At 38.2% G+C, this 14,260-nt stretch overlaps 1 protein-coding gene across 6 annotated transcripts in view; it reads left to right on the top strand.

Moving 5' to 3' along the window:
* Window positions 1-14,260, top strand: part of LOC128786863 (glycerol-3-phosphate acyltransferase 3-like) — a 21,274-nt gene extending 7,014 nt beyond the window's left edge. For 2 of the 6 annotated variants that reach the window (XM_053940554.1, XM_053940553.1), the window contains exons 3-13: window positions 7,623-7,695; window positions 9,213-9,483; window positions 9,866-9,940; window positions 10,244-10,333; window positions 10,662-10,755; window positions 11,061-11,176; window positions 11,689-11,744; window positions 12,090-12,175; window positions 12,841-12,969; window positions 13,363-13,442; window positions 13,882-14,260. In XM_053940554.1, the coding sequence (XP_053796529.1) occupies window positions 7,668-7,695; window positions 9,213-9,483; window positions 9,866-9,940; window positions 10,244-10,333; window positions 10,662-10,755; window positions 11,061-11,176; window positions 11,689-11,744; window positions 12,090-12,175; window positions 12,841-12,969; window positions 13,363-13,442; window positions 13,882-13,996 (1,140 nt within the window). In that variant the 5' untranslated portion in view covers window positions 7,623-7,667 and the 3' untranslated portion in view covers window positions 13,997-14,260. Of the gene's footprint in view, window positions 1-688; window positions 918-7,622; window positions 7,696-9,212; window positions 9,484-9,865; window positions 9,941-10,243; window positions 10,334-10,661; window positions 10,756-11,060; window positions 11,177-11,688; window positions 11,745-12,089; window positions 12,176-12,840; window positions 12,970-13,362; window positions 13,443-13,881 lie in introns of those variants that run through there. The other 4 variants (XM_053940559.1, XM_053940556.1, XM_053940558.1 and 1 more) reach the window with 4 other exon arrangements.

The following is a 14,260-nucleotide window of genomic DNA, read 5'->3' as shown; positions in this document are numbered from 1 at the left end:
TAGTTGAATATGTGTGAAGATAGATGGCTTGTTACTTCACCACAGTGTATTTTGTAACCCTGTAATACAGGCTTTTTTGGTGAATTTGTGGTAGAGTGGAGGGAGCAGATTTATTGTCTTGTCAGTCCTTGCCTGTTGAAACTTGCATCTTCATTTCATATGTGTTATTAAAAAATAAAATAAAATAGAAAAAACCTTACTTGCACCTCAAGCTTCTGTTTCATTCATTTGTTCAAATACCAAAACAAGGCAATTATCTCACTATGAAATAGAAAATCTGAATTAATAAGTCACAGATTTGTGCAAACATCAGTTGGAGAAATGTTTCATGTGTATTAATAAGAGAAGATTTTAGGCAGTCTGAAAAATACACCCACCTATTTCTGTATTGTAATTTATTGGCAGGATACCTTGTGAAAACGAGTTGTCACATTGACAAGGTTCCTTATTGGCAGCATCTAATTATCTAACATATATTATTACTTACCATGTTTTTTCTTTCTTCTCCCCTGGTGAGCAAATGCTTATCAATGACAAGGAAGTGGGTGGAGTTAGGGTGGGACAAAGGGTAGAAATTACTTTATCATTGAGAGTATCAGTAGTGTCAGTCTTCAGTGAGCAACAGCCTTCTCGAGACAGCTTTGGCTCTTACAATGTGTAATTTTTCTTTGCCTCTGTCTCTTGAAGCTTGCTAGATTCTCCACTACAGATGACCATATATTCTCAGAAAGGCAGCTGGTTGGCATTTTGGAGGGGCAAACATGGAAGAAAGTAGAGAAGGTCATGGCCTTGCAGAAGGCAAGATTTTGTCTGTCTGGATGGTTTTGTTTGTGGCATTAGTTTTGTTGCCTTCGATATTTCGAGTGTCACTGGGGATTTCTCATTTCTATGTGAAAATTGTAATTAAAATGTTAGAGGTAAGTTGAGAAGTGAGTTCAAAGGTATGTGTTTGTTAGAGGTCATGTTTAATAAAAAATAAAAATCTGTACATTTGATAGAAATGCCATAAAAGTCAGCAGAAAAAAATTCCATTAACTTGCATGTGTTATTTGCAGCTTTATTTTATACAATAATTTTTCAAGGAGTGTCTTTAATGATATCTAGTTATGTGCTGGCTTATAATCTGCTACTGATTTAAGGTTTTTTGGGGTTAAAGTAGAGATTCCATGGTATTTTCTTCTAGTTCATGCTTGTTAGAACGTTTCATGCAAGTAGAATACTCTTGACAAGTATAAAGAAAAAGATCTATTAGTTTGTGGGAGTTGGTAAGTAATAAAAACGTGTATTTTAGATGTATATAAGTTTCAGTGGTTTTATTTGGATTGTTTTAATTGCATGGAATTAATATTCCAGGTAAGAACACTGATTCTGTGTGTTTGCTTCACCCAGTTAAATCTGGGGGATCCAGCAGTTAAAAGTTCTGCTGTACAGACTTAAAGGAATCTGTGTGCAACCTTCTAAAAGTGCAATTTTTCTAGAGATAAACAGATCATGGCTAAGATTCTGATCCTGCTTCTATCAATAAAAGGTTTCTGGGGCTTTTTATAAGCCAGAATCCCATTTAGTTTTTCAAGATTGACTTTTGATATCCATTATTAGCCAGAGGTAGGTGCTGCGAATTCATCATATTGAGCAGTAAAGCATTTCCATTTTCCAGTAGATTGACTTTGTGCTTCTGGCATAAACCTACTTTCTGTGAATATACTTTCTACTTGTGGCAGAAAACATGTTACTATTATTGTTGCTCTTATTATTAAGCCCTTGGAGTAATCTGTTTTGCAGTAGAACATGTCTGTAACAGTGTGATACTATTAATGTCATAACCATCTTACTTTGCCAATTCTGTCTTTTATCCTTCTTATGTTCTCTTTTGTTTGTTGTTGTTTGGGGGGGGAGTTTTTTGTTGATTTGTTTTAATACTGATTAGGAGCTCTTGGGCAGTATCTGTCTTCAGCTGTATGAACATCATTTAGCATAGTGCAGATGACTGCAAAATTTTGGGGTTATTTTTTTCAGATACTGATGTCAGCGGGCGGTGACTGCCTGCTGTGGATGTATGTAATATTAGCCTTTATATGTGAAATATTTTTTAATCAGACAGTGGTATGCTAATTAAATTCTTATTCATACCCTAATTAAGAGCTACTCTCCAAACCTGTCTTTGGACAGCTTCATTGCTTCAGTTGGTGGGCATCAAAATAATTTCTGGGTTTTTTTTCCCTGTGCATTTCCCAACTTCAAGAGACATTTGACCCACTCAGTGTGTGTTTAATGTAGGAAGGCACTTCTCTTTGGTAAAGCACATGAAGTATTTTTCTCTCCACAATTTTTGTAACAGGTTATGAGTGTGATGATTCTGTGCTCGCAATGTGGAAGATCAACATACTGAAAAGTAAATAAGTTAATTGTTATGTGATCAGCTATAGCCTTTTGTTGTCACAGCAGCTAATAACAGGAACAACTCCATGCACTGCTATTTAGGCTGGCTCATTTTGTTCTTTTGTTCAAAGTTGTTCCCTAATTGTCCTGTGGGCAAAAAAAGGGGTTTCCTCTGTTTTCATCTTACAATTAATTCCAATGGTTTTCTTTGAAGTATTGTCAAATGATTCTCCTTGTGCCACAAAAGTAGTTAAGAGCTATTTTGGTGGAAAATGGGGGGGAGAAAGGATGGAGGAGGTGTTAGGTTTTGCTTGTAATGTGGCCCACTAGGCTCTTTGGAAGAAATGGCAGGACTGGAAAACTCTGGGTTAAAGCTTGTGCATGGAATTGCTGGGCCTATTCTTGGAGTCCTGGGGCTTTTTCACCAGAATACAGCCAAAATTGCATCTTGGGATAAGTCAGCTTTAAAGCAGGCTTGTTTGAGATATGAACAACCTGACATTGAAACCCTCTAGAGGTGTTGGCTGGTTTCTAGCTGTGGTGTTGTGTTCCTGTGATATTGCTAATGGGATAATGCACAGAGACTGTCTGTGGTTCCTCTTGTCCTCTGGAATGGTGAAACAGGATGCCTTCCCGGAGAGCCGAGCTGGAAATGCTGAAGATGCTTAGTCACGTATTAGCACACTACTGACTATATTGAAGGAATATCTCTGCTCGAGGAAGTGCCAAACAACTGTGTGATGCTTCAGCAAAAATCCAACCTTTAGCATTATAGCTGGTCTCTCCATTGTGTTGCATTTGACTTAGTCTGTTATGTAGACCAGCAAAATTAATAGAAAACTTCTCACCTGAGGAGTTTCTTTCTATCTGTTTCTTACAGCTGAACAGAGGAAAAGCATGTTTTATTTTCTTCCATGTTTGGCAGCTTGAGAAGAATATTAGAGTGGAGCCTGAAATCAAGGACTTCAAAGTAAAAAGAAATATTTTTTATAGTTTTGTTTTCAAAGAAAGTGTATGATTTATTTTCTTTCTAAAATAACAAGTATCTAGATTCCTTGACAGAAAAGCAGCAGAAGGTAAAACTTATTTCCATGCATTACATCTTTTCCATTTATTTCAATCACCATTCACAGTGCTATAACACTTCAGTGAAGTCAAGAAATCAAAGTGACTTATCTCATCATATACCACCATTACTCATTGCTTAGTGATGGGTCTGAAAACTTGAGTTTTATTCTGAAACACCTTTCTTGCTCCCAACAAATTAAGTGAGATCTAAAGATACACTTAATTTATCCTTCAAATATTTCTGGAGGTTATAAAGATGAATGTGGTTTGGGTTTTGTTAGGGTTATTCTTTCACATATGCTTGCAAACTTTTATTTGTAAATAATGTATTTTCTCTGAGCTTTGTCCATCCTGGGGTTTGTTGGATCTGAGGATAGTAGCAAAGCTGTTCCAGGAATGTTACTCCAGTGATTGCAAAAGAAGATGCATTTGCTAGGATGAAATCTATGCCATGTTCTCAGAGCCCTGTGAAGAGTCAAAGAACACGTTAAATGGCTGCAGCTGTATTTGCTAAGAAATGTTCTGGAGTTCTACAAGATCTGAACTTCTGTATGAAATTGGAGCATTGTTGCTTCTAGAGAAAAAGAAATCAGTCAGCTAAAAATTGCGAGTAGTTTTTGTATTTCACATTCCAAGTATATGGAAGTATACGTATGCTGTGAACTCTTACTGGAGTATGGCAGATGTTGCAGGCACTTCAGCTGGTGAAAAATTGCATTGCTGTGCTTTTAAATACATGGTTATCCTTAGCTGGCCTCTCCATCAAAACCCAAACAAATGATACCTGTGCTTTTATCCCAAACAAACCCTTCTCAACCCATTTCATCAGTCCTCATGGAGCAGCCAGGAGATTTGTGAGTCCTTTTCACAGCCTGAGGGTGGACAGTCACATCTTCTCAGGCACTGAGTGCAACATTTATACCATTTGATCTAGGTTCATGTTTGTGATAGGCAAGGGGAAATAGTGCCAGGCAGAAACCACTGTTGGGTGAGGAGGTCACAAGTGCTTGACCTGAGATGGTAATTTTAGTTCATGCTGAAAACATACCAGCCTTCTCTTTGCCACTGTAGTGGAAGACTTTACATGGAGGAATTGCCCCAAAGCCTTTGTCACACATGAGGAAAAGATTGAGAAAAGTTCATGTAATGAGTGATTAGAAAAATGTTTTGTGAGAATATGGGAGAAGAGGTAGTAAAATATGGGAATATTGCTTTATTACTTAGCATGGAAAGATGGAGTATTGAGGTATACCTGAAAGAGAAAAGGGAGGAAAAATCCTGCAAAAAATGAGACGTCAGGAAATTAACATTCCACATTGTATTTCATGTCATGTCCTGTGAAGACAGTAATTAACATAAAGAAGTATTGGGCACCCTCATTTTGTTTAGAATGTAATTACAGGAAGCTCAAACAAATGTCTGTTGGACTGTTGGAATTAAGCTGTCAAGTATTCAGTGTTCCAGGTGAGATCAACCATTGGGTGTTTGGACTTCCTGTGCCCTCATCACTTCAGAAATGGGAGTGAGGGAAAACGCAACATCTGAGTTCTCATTCAGTCAGCAGATGTAGGAATGAAGTTGCTACATTTAATACTTAAATTCTGTGTTAGTTGCAACATCTGAGTTTTTTTGTAAGGTATTTAAAACATCCTTTCATTACTGTTTTGCAACAAAGACCAGCGTGACAGCTCTGTCTCAATACTGTGCAATACAAAGGCGATCACAAAGCCTTATTTCATTTTGGAAAACAAATTATACATACAGATGCTACCAAAGGCAGAACAATACAGTAGCCACTGCAGAGTTAGTTAGTCCAGAGTTGGACCCAGACAGATGGCTTTGACAGGTGTCAATGCAATGGCTGGACTGAAAGCCTGAGACCTGGGTGACTCTACAGCTGTATTTCCTCCTCACTGTTTGTTCTTCAGCCTCCCATGCCAAGCCATGAGTTAGGAGAATTTCATGTCCCATGATGGTTTGTGGAAATGTATTGCCTTTTTTCTTGTTCACACATTCTGCCCAAAGCTTTCCCATGGTAAACCTCAGTTCTTGTAGTAGAAGAGAAAATGAATAGCTGTTCCTTAAGCACCTCCTCTGTGCCAGTCCAGACTTTGTAGATAACAAAGACTAGACTTTGTCTTAACCCAGCTCTTTTCCAGTTACAAGCCCTGTGTAACTGTTCAGCCTTTGAAAGCTCTTCTTCATCTTCCTTGGAAACTGCCTTTGTAGCCTTGACTATTTAGTTTGTCAGTCACTTTTGCCTCACTCTTTCTCTGTGCTAGGAGGCAAGATTTCATAACTTACTAGTAAGCTTTATAATTTTTGGGGGTTTTGTGTTGTCTTGCTCATTTAGATTAGTTAACGTGTAATTTTGGAGTCAGCTTGGTTAGTGACTGTCACCCTTTTTCTATCTGGGAATCAAAAGCCAGCCTCCTGGAGGTATTCCAGATTCTTCAGGACAGTATTAGCAAGCTCATTTCTGGTAGTCCTGGCCAGCTGACAGGTGCTTTTTTATGTAGGAGAACAATGGTAGGCAAGATAAGGGTGGGAGACAGGAAAGCAAAGACTAAGGCAGAAGGCTTTATTTATCAGTCTCAAATATTTTATGTTTAATACTTTTCCTCCTTGTGCCATGCAACTATCCTAAAGGATGTTGGGGAAGGGATGAAGACCAGAAGTATTTTCTAAAGAGGTTAAATTTGCCACGTCTGCCTTTACTCTCTTTTGCAATGTTCCTGTACCTGTTCTGTATGATCTTTCATTTCTCAGTGTGTGGGCTGCTGTTTTCATGACATCCCCTGGCTCCATCATTCTGAATGACTCTCCATGTGTTGCAAAAGATTGAGAGATGATGTACCTGTTGACCTTTTCAGGAGATTAATTGGGAAGTATAGACAAAATGATGCTCTGTGGTGCAGGTTTTTAAATTTCTTTTTTGGGGGGGTTGTTTGCGTTGTGTTGTTATTAAAGATGGTTTGTATGGAGTTTAAAATACCACATCAAATCCTATTCTGCCTTCACTTTTTTTTTCTTTTATGGTGGCTGGTTAAAAAAAAAAAGTCAGCTAAGGGTAACTAAAATATCCTAGCTATGTCAGGCAAAGTGTCCATTTTGTTACTGACTTAACTTTGATAGCTACAGAAAGAGCATGCAAAACTTTAGGGTGGCAAAAAGCTGGTTGATGTTTGCGCATGAGACATGTAATGTAGCGAAGACTATTTGAGAGCAGCTTTGTGGTGACTTGTTTGGCTGCACATGTCAGCTGGAGGGAAACACAGTGTTTAGCATGAGTTTATATGAAGCAGATGGATTATCCTTATCTATTGTAGATGGGAACCCTTAATAGCAGGTGAAGGAATAAACTGAGTGGGTCACTGAGCCTTTAATAATGAGCAGAGCCTACTCAAGCATATTATGCCCTTTGTTAGGGCAGGTACCTTGACATAAATACAGCCAGATTTTAGTACTCACGAGAGCTACCATTTATATGTCTATGTATGTATGTTGAAAGCATTCAAAACTAGGAAAACTTCAAAAATCAGGCATATTTTTATATTTGATTTTGCTAATGGAGAGTTTTATGATGTTCTATACAAGGAGAAGAAATGGTTTAGCTCAAAAAAACGAAGACAGGGAAGGGTGCAAACTCGTTACCAAAGCTGCTACCTTCTGAAATACTATTGATACAAAATGTTGCCAGCTCAGTTTTCTGTCAATAAAGAGCCACTTGAATGACCTCAAAATGAGTTAATATCTTTTATTCTTTAAAATAAATTTTTTAGTTCTATTTTTCTGGCATGTCTCTAATGTCAGTGATATTATTTTGTATAATCCTATTGCCTGAAGCTAACTGTAGAAGAGAGAGTTTTGGACACATTGGATCTTATAGAGTCTCATAGGTAGCTCAGTAATTTGCTGGACCTCCAGGATAAAAAAACTGTGTCCTGAAAAAAGTTTGAGCCAAGCAATTTTTCCTGGAAATGGCAAAAGGTTGTCTATGTAACAAATGAAACAGCAGGCATGCGGGGCACCCTTCAGGCTGAATTTGAAAAATGAAAATCTTAGACCTGGCAGGGGTAAAAGAGGCTCAGACAATTCACCTGAGGTAATTGCAGAATATCTGGAAATGATGAAATGAAAACCATCAACATCTACTTTTCTTGTTTTGGGAACAGTGGGCCACTCTGCAGATTGAGGAGGGAGTAAAAAAGCAGAAGGCGATGGCACTTGAAAATATAATCTCCACTGGTAAGAGCTCTGGATGAAGGGGACACAGCACTATTTATCATATAAAAAGGCAGCTATTTAACAATCTTGCTTAGAATGAGTTTGATGAGCAAATATCCATTGAAGTTATAAACCTACATAAGCATGTTATAAAAAAATATGACCTCTGAGTTTTGTGAATAAAAGTAATTAAAGACTAGTGTGGGTATACAAAGACATTGCTGGTAAGCATTTGGGAAGCATGCCTGTTTTCGTAAGTGTTTTTTGCTTTCTTGCTCCATCAGCTCTCTCTTTACAGGATGGGGAGGAAGTAGTGTTCTTTGTGCTTGACATGGCTCTGCATAGTTCTTTTACTTCTTGTAACTCCTAACATGCAAAAAATCCAGGCTCTCAAATAAAAGAGTTACAGTATCCCATGGATCACAGATACAAATTGCATTCTTTTCTAGACATGAGGATAAAATTCAAATATTTTTTCCCAACTATTTTTCCTTCCTTCTTTGACCAAAGAGGAGTGGGTTAAGTTCTTATAGTTATCCTTTTACTTGTAATACCATTTTTTGTGATTAGTCATGTATGCTGCTTGGTTTGTCAGCTAATAATTTTCTGGTCTAATGATTTCCTGGGAGTTGAAGGTTTTACTGAAGTGCAGATAGAGGAAAGTTTTGTGATTCTGATCAGGGGGAGGTAGGTTGATCAAGATAAATTAGGTGTATTTTTATAATGCATACTTAGTGTCATCCAATACAGCCCATCAAAAAAAAAAAAAAAAGTGTGGGGGCCAAACAAAAAAGCCAAGTGTTAACTGCTATGAACCAAGAGAATTTTAGTCACTGTAATCAGCCAGATAAAAATCTGGTCTCAGGGTGATCTCAGCAGATATCTGAGACTTGCTGCTTGGCTGTCCTATGAGGTGTGGTTTTACAAATATCAGAGCAAGAACGTGTTGTTATTCTTCCTGCACAATGTGTCTGTGTAATGCTTTGTATGTCTGGGGGGAGAAATCCAGGCACTTTCAAGTTTCTTGGTAGGGAAATGACTCTTAACTGAGAAGGTATGGGGGAAGATAGAAGGTTCCAAGAAAAAAAAAATGCAGAGGAAGGTGTTTTTTACAGCTGGGAAACAATAAAGCTAATCAATAGCAGCAAGAACAATCATACAAACTCTGCCTGAATTTGAGTCAAGGCACCAGGAGGGATCTGCTATCTTGGCAGTATATACGTGACATTTCTAAGTGTGAGTGGCTATGTTATTTGGTAAACAATAATGAAGTAGGTGTTGTGCTCAAGGTTTTATTTGCAGCTTGACTGGAATCCTTTTCTCCTTCCTCAGCAATTTAGGGACGTTATATGGCATAGGATTAGAGAAGTAACTTGTGGAATGAACTGTCAGTACATAAATGAGGCATAGCAATACCGTTATCATGCTTGAGTAGGAGAAGAGCTGTTTCTAAAAAGCATATGTATTTCTTGATATTCTCTTTGGAATCCATGTTGTTCATTTCACCATGTGGAAGGAAGGCTTATTTCCTCATGCAGGGATCATCCAGAGAGATGAGACTCCCATGGAAAAGGAGGTTGTTGGCCAGTGCCGAGGATGTTTCAGCCTTGCTGATGTCATGTACTTCTCCAAGAAGGGCTGTGAGGCAGTTGTGGAAGATGAAGTCACTCAACGGTTCTCCTCTGAGGAGCTGCTGTCCTGGAATCTCCTCAGCAGAACCAATGCCAACCTGCACCATGTCAGCTGGAAACTGGCTGCTGTGTGGGTCACTGGCATCCTAATTCGGTATTGCCTCCTGCTGCCTTTACGGTGAGCCAGACAGGGTTTGCTGGGATCGTATTTCATGGTACTTTTTACAGAAGTAGTGAAATAATATACTATTGGCTAGCAGAGGAAAGAGAATCTGGCATGACCTTTCCAAGAAGTCATCTAAACTCAAATATCCCTTAAAAAAAAAGTAAATTTCCCACATTCCATATGTTTTATTAGTAATTAATTTGCCTTTAAAATCCAGCAAAGCTGGATTAAGGGGTTTGTGTGCTGATTAGCTAGTAGTTTGTTGCTAGTTAGATGCTATTCATGCTGGAAGGACGCATTGTGAAGTGGATCAAAGAGCCAAATAAGAATACCTTCTTGCTTACTCCTCCAGTTTTGCTTCTTGCCATTTAATTAGGATTATTTTACTTTGTAGCATCTGCTTGTCTGTTTTCAGCATCCTGTTGCTGATGTTGGCCACTACTGTAGTAGGACAGTTTCCAAATGGCAGGTATGTGTTTGCTGAGGGCTCTTTCAATTTCTTTTGTATTTCTTTAAGGATTTGAACTAGTAGTTGGAACACTGTTGAAGTCCAGAGGATTGATGTGGACTACCACGGGGTGACTTTTTCTCTCCTGTAAAATTATAGAGTGTTGTGAGAGAGAGTTATGGCAATGGCATCTGAAAGCAGACATGCAGTATGAGCCTTAGTATGATCTTTGTAGTAGCAGCAATTTGGGGTAACTCAGAGACTTTACATTGCATGTGTGACTCCACAGAACTAGAAATGTATCTATGGCTTCATTTCTTTTAGAGTTAAAGGCTGGCTGAGCAACCAGGTCCAGATGATATGTGCCACCTTAGGTGTCCGATGTCTGAGTGGCCTTGTTCATTTCCACAACAGGTGAGTGCTGCCACCTTGCCCTTTATTAGTCTAGAATTTGTTTCTAGCAGTATTTAACATCTCAAGTTTTGGAGCAGAATTCTTATTCCATTACTGCCTGGATACTTGGTGATGGTACAACTTGATCCATAAAGCTGTTTGGATCGTCCAGACCCTGTCAGGATGTTCACATGCCCTCCTGTGTTTCCTGCTGTGTATTGGCAGGGTGTGTCTAGATCATGTAGTACTGTCTTCAGACACTTAGATATTTTTCAGTGCTTGCCACCTGATTGGGCTTATAGTCTGGAGAATAAACATTAACTAATTACTTTTATGGTTGTCATTGCAGGGAAAACAAACCACAGGAAGGAGGCATCTGTGTAGCCAACCACACATCTCCATTGGATGTCCTAATCCTGGCCAGTGATGGATGCTATTCCTTGGTATGAACGAGACAGTTGGTAAATACCAGTAATGTTGAGATGCCCATAGATGTAGTATTGGGTAAGAGGATAAACTTCCTCATAGAACAGTTGGGATTTGACAGCATTCAAACTCACATTCTGAACTGTAAAAACCAGATGTAGGCAGGCATGTGCATATTTATGACCAAGGGGATTGGTATAATTTGTCAGTAAGCTTAGAAATCGTTGCATCTGTGTTTAGAATTTAATCATTTAAGTGTGTGTGTGTGTGTGTGTGTGTGTGTGTGTGTTTGCTTTGTAACAAGTTTCTTTTGGGCTTGCAGGTTGGCCAGGTACATGGAGGGCTTATGGGACTTATTCAAAAATCCTGCATGCAAACCTCTCAGCATGTCTTGTTTGAACGCTCAGAAATGAAAGACCGTCACCTGGTGAGGAAAAAGTAAGGTAGTGAGGTGATTGCTTTATTGTCTGGTCAGGTGTGGTAATTTGTCATCAGTGGTGATACTTGTGGTTTTAAGTGGTGCAGCAAATGTAGTAAGATGGTGACCTGTCACTTAACTAAATGTGGAGAATCATTAGATACATGTAAAACTGATGTTGTGAACCTAGAAAGCATGAAAACTAGAAATTTGGAATATATTTCAGTCTAAAGAAAAGTTTGACTGCATTCATAGCTGGAATCTGGGAATTTATTTTCATATGCTTCAAGTACCAGCATTCTCTGGTTAAAATTGAACTTCATACAGCTTTGTAGAAAATCTACTTTTTTAATTAGCAAGAGATACTGAGATAAAGGCCTGAAACCAGAACGTATTCCAGCTGAGGCAACTGACTGCACAAAAGGCAATTGCGCAAGGGCTTTTCTTGTTCTATGTGAGAGGTAATGAATGCTTAGATTCTTGGACAAAATAAATATGAAGTATACACTGAAATTTTATTTTCTCTCCACAGAATTAGAGAACACATTGCCGATAAGGCCAAGTTACCCATTTTAATTTTCCCAGAAGGTAAGAAGCGTGTATTGATTTTTTTTGCTCTTCTCACTTCTTGCCATTGAGTGCAGTTTATTATATCCAGTCTTTAAAAGTGAGGTGTTTCTTTTTAGTTTGTAGAATTAATTAGCTCTTGTGAGATATTAAAAGCCAGGTTCTAGTATTTTACAACAGTTTTATGACAGTTTATTTGCTTTAGCATATAACAGAATGAAGACATACAAGGCTCTGGGATTATGTTCCAGAACTAAAGCTTACTTTCTCCTTTAACACTAAGTATCCTTAAGATAGTTTAGGATTAATTTCCTGATACTTTTCTCAGAGTGGATTAAGCCCTTCATCTATTTTACTTCTGACCAGGCACCTGCATTAACAACACATCGGTAATGATGTTTAAGAAGGGAAGCTTTGAGGTAGGAGGAACCATCCATCCAGTAGCAATCAAGGTACTGTAACTGCAGTTTTCCAAACATGGAAGGATTGGTGGCAAATGCTTCTCACATCAGAGAAGCTGTTCATGTAAGCCTTGAAAAGGGATATGTTTGGTGTGCATAAAGTACTGAATAAGCCCTGAGAGACAGAAACTTGTGCTTTTAAGCAGTATGAGAAACATGTCATTTCTGTCCTGGCTCTTACGTGCTCTGAGGATAAGGACAGTTTTCTTGGCACTTTCAAGTCTTTCTGAGTAGCTTTAGCCAGGTCATTCTAGATCTGGAAATATTAGTTACTTTTTCTGGCGCTATAATGTTGTCTGATCTTATGGAAGTTGTTAAAACTGGTGTGAGCATTGTCAAGGAAACCTTTGTAGTCAGCATATATGTAGATGACAAGTTTTTATGTTTTGAATAAATCTTTTACTATAGTTGTGTTGCAGCAGGGCTGTCACAGTTTGAGGTCATGCATTGCTTGTAAAGATTAACTGTTAGAAACTTGTAATAAATGTTGGGACTTTACTCTGAATTTACTGATGCTTTCAGAAGGTGTAATTAGATTTGCCCCTTATTTAATAAGTTGAATTGTGACTTTGTGGCCAAAAAAAAAAAAAAAAAAAAAAAGCATTTTATATGATTTAAACCAAGGCAGCTTACAGCTTATTCTTCTTGTCTTCCAGTATGACCCCCGCTTTGGAGATGCCTTCTGGAACAGCACAAAGCATTCCATGATGACCTATGCTTTTAATGTGTTAACCAGCTGGGCTATTGTCTGCAATGTGTGGTACCTGCCACCAATGGTCAAAGAGGTCCTTACATGTTTGTATGTTTTGAAAGTGCTTGTAAAATGTCTGGAAAAAGGTCTGCATTATTACAGAAGGTCTTCTGAATCCTTATTGATAACTTAATGGACAAAGCCCAGGAAGCACCACTACAGTCTTGGATCTATGTAGGATGCATCCCCTGCTCTGGCCAGACCTGGGACTTCAGGCTGTGTGTTGTTTGAGGTTGTCCCAGAAACCAGAGAGCCTCCCATGTAGTTCTTTTTGGTGGCAAACCAGGATCAGCTGGAACTGCTCACATTTGGCTTATGGGTCTGGCATAAACCCTACTGCCTGCTGTCTGACAAAACTTATATTTTTAAATGAGGCACAGAGAAAATATCTATGTTGTAAAGCAATTAATTCATATATTTTTTTTAGGAAGAAGAAGATGCTGTTCACTTTGCTGACAGAGTCAAGGCTGTCATCGCTGCTCAGGCAGGAATGTCTGTGCTTCCTTGGTAAGAAGCAACACCTCTGGAATTGTTTTTAAAGGTGCTCTGTATTCTGAAATATTAGCATGGAATCCTTTAAAACCTGCTTTGTTTGCACTGTAGTCCACCACCCTTACTGACCCTGATTCAGAAAATGTTATTTTATTACTTGAACAATTACATTAAAATAATTAGAATAATATAGTAGATAGGGAGAAACAGGGCTGACAGGTGGATCTAGACAGCAGGCAATATTAGGTGATTAATTACTTGCCTGTTAGATGCTGGGTTAAAAGAAGGGCATTGTGGTGTTGTAAGACTTGGCAGTATAAATCACTGAGCATTATCTTACAGATGTCAACATTAAGAGTGGAAACTGCTCTGACTACATCGTCTAAATATAGTAATGTTTTCCTGCCTTGACCCTGAAGTGAGTTTAAGGCTGTTTCTTTTCTGTATCTTTCAGGGATGGGGGACTGAAAAGGAAAAAGGTCAAAGAGTCTTTCAAGGAAGAGCAACAGAAAAAATATTGCCAGATAGTAATAGAAAATGGATCTGTGGGAAATGGAAATGTTTATTAAATGCTATTTATTTTATTTCTCCATGACTTATCTCTACCATAAAATAGACTGGCTTTATATTAAACCCAACATGTTTTTCTTCTGTCCCTGTAAGATATTTTGCTTGTGACACAACAGGGAAACAATGAAGAGATATCCTTATTTAAAGCAAAGTACTATAATTTTATAATAGGAAAATATAAAATATGATAATAAAATTCTCCTGATGCTGAGAAGAATCTACAGTAAAATTAATTATGTTCATTAAAATATGACTTTAAAATA

This window comes from Vidua chalybeata, chromosome 4, assembly GCF_026979565.1.
Source record: "Vidua chalybeata isolate OUT-0048 chromosome 4, bVidCha1 merged haplotype, whole genome shotgun sequence".
In the NCBI taxonomy this organism is placed as follows: Eukaryota; Metazoa; Chordata; class Aves; order Passeriformes; family Viduidae; genus Vidua; species Vidua chalybeata.
The sequence above is the reverse complement of the archived record's forward strand: the minus strand, read 5'-3'. Positions and strand labels throughout refer to the sequence as shown.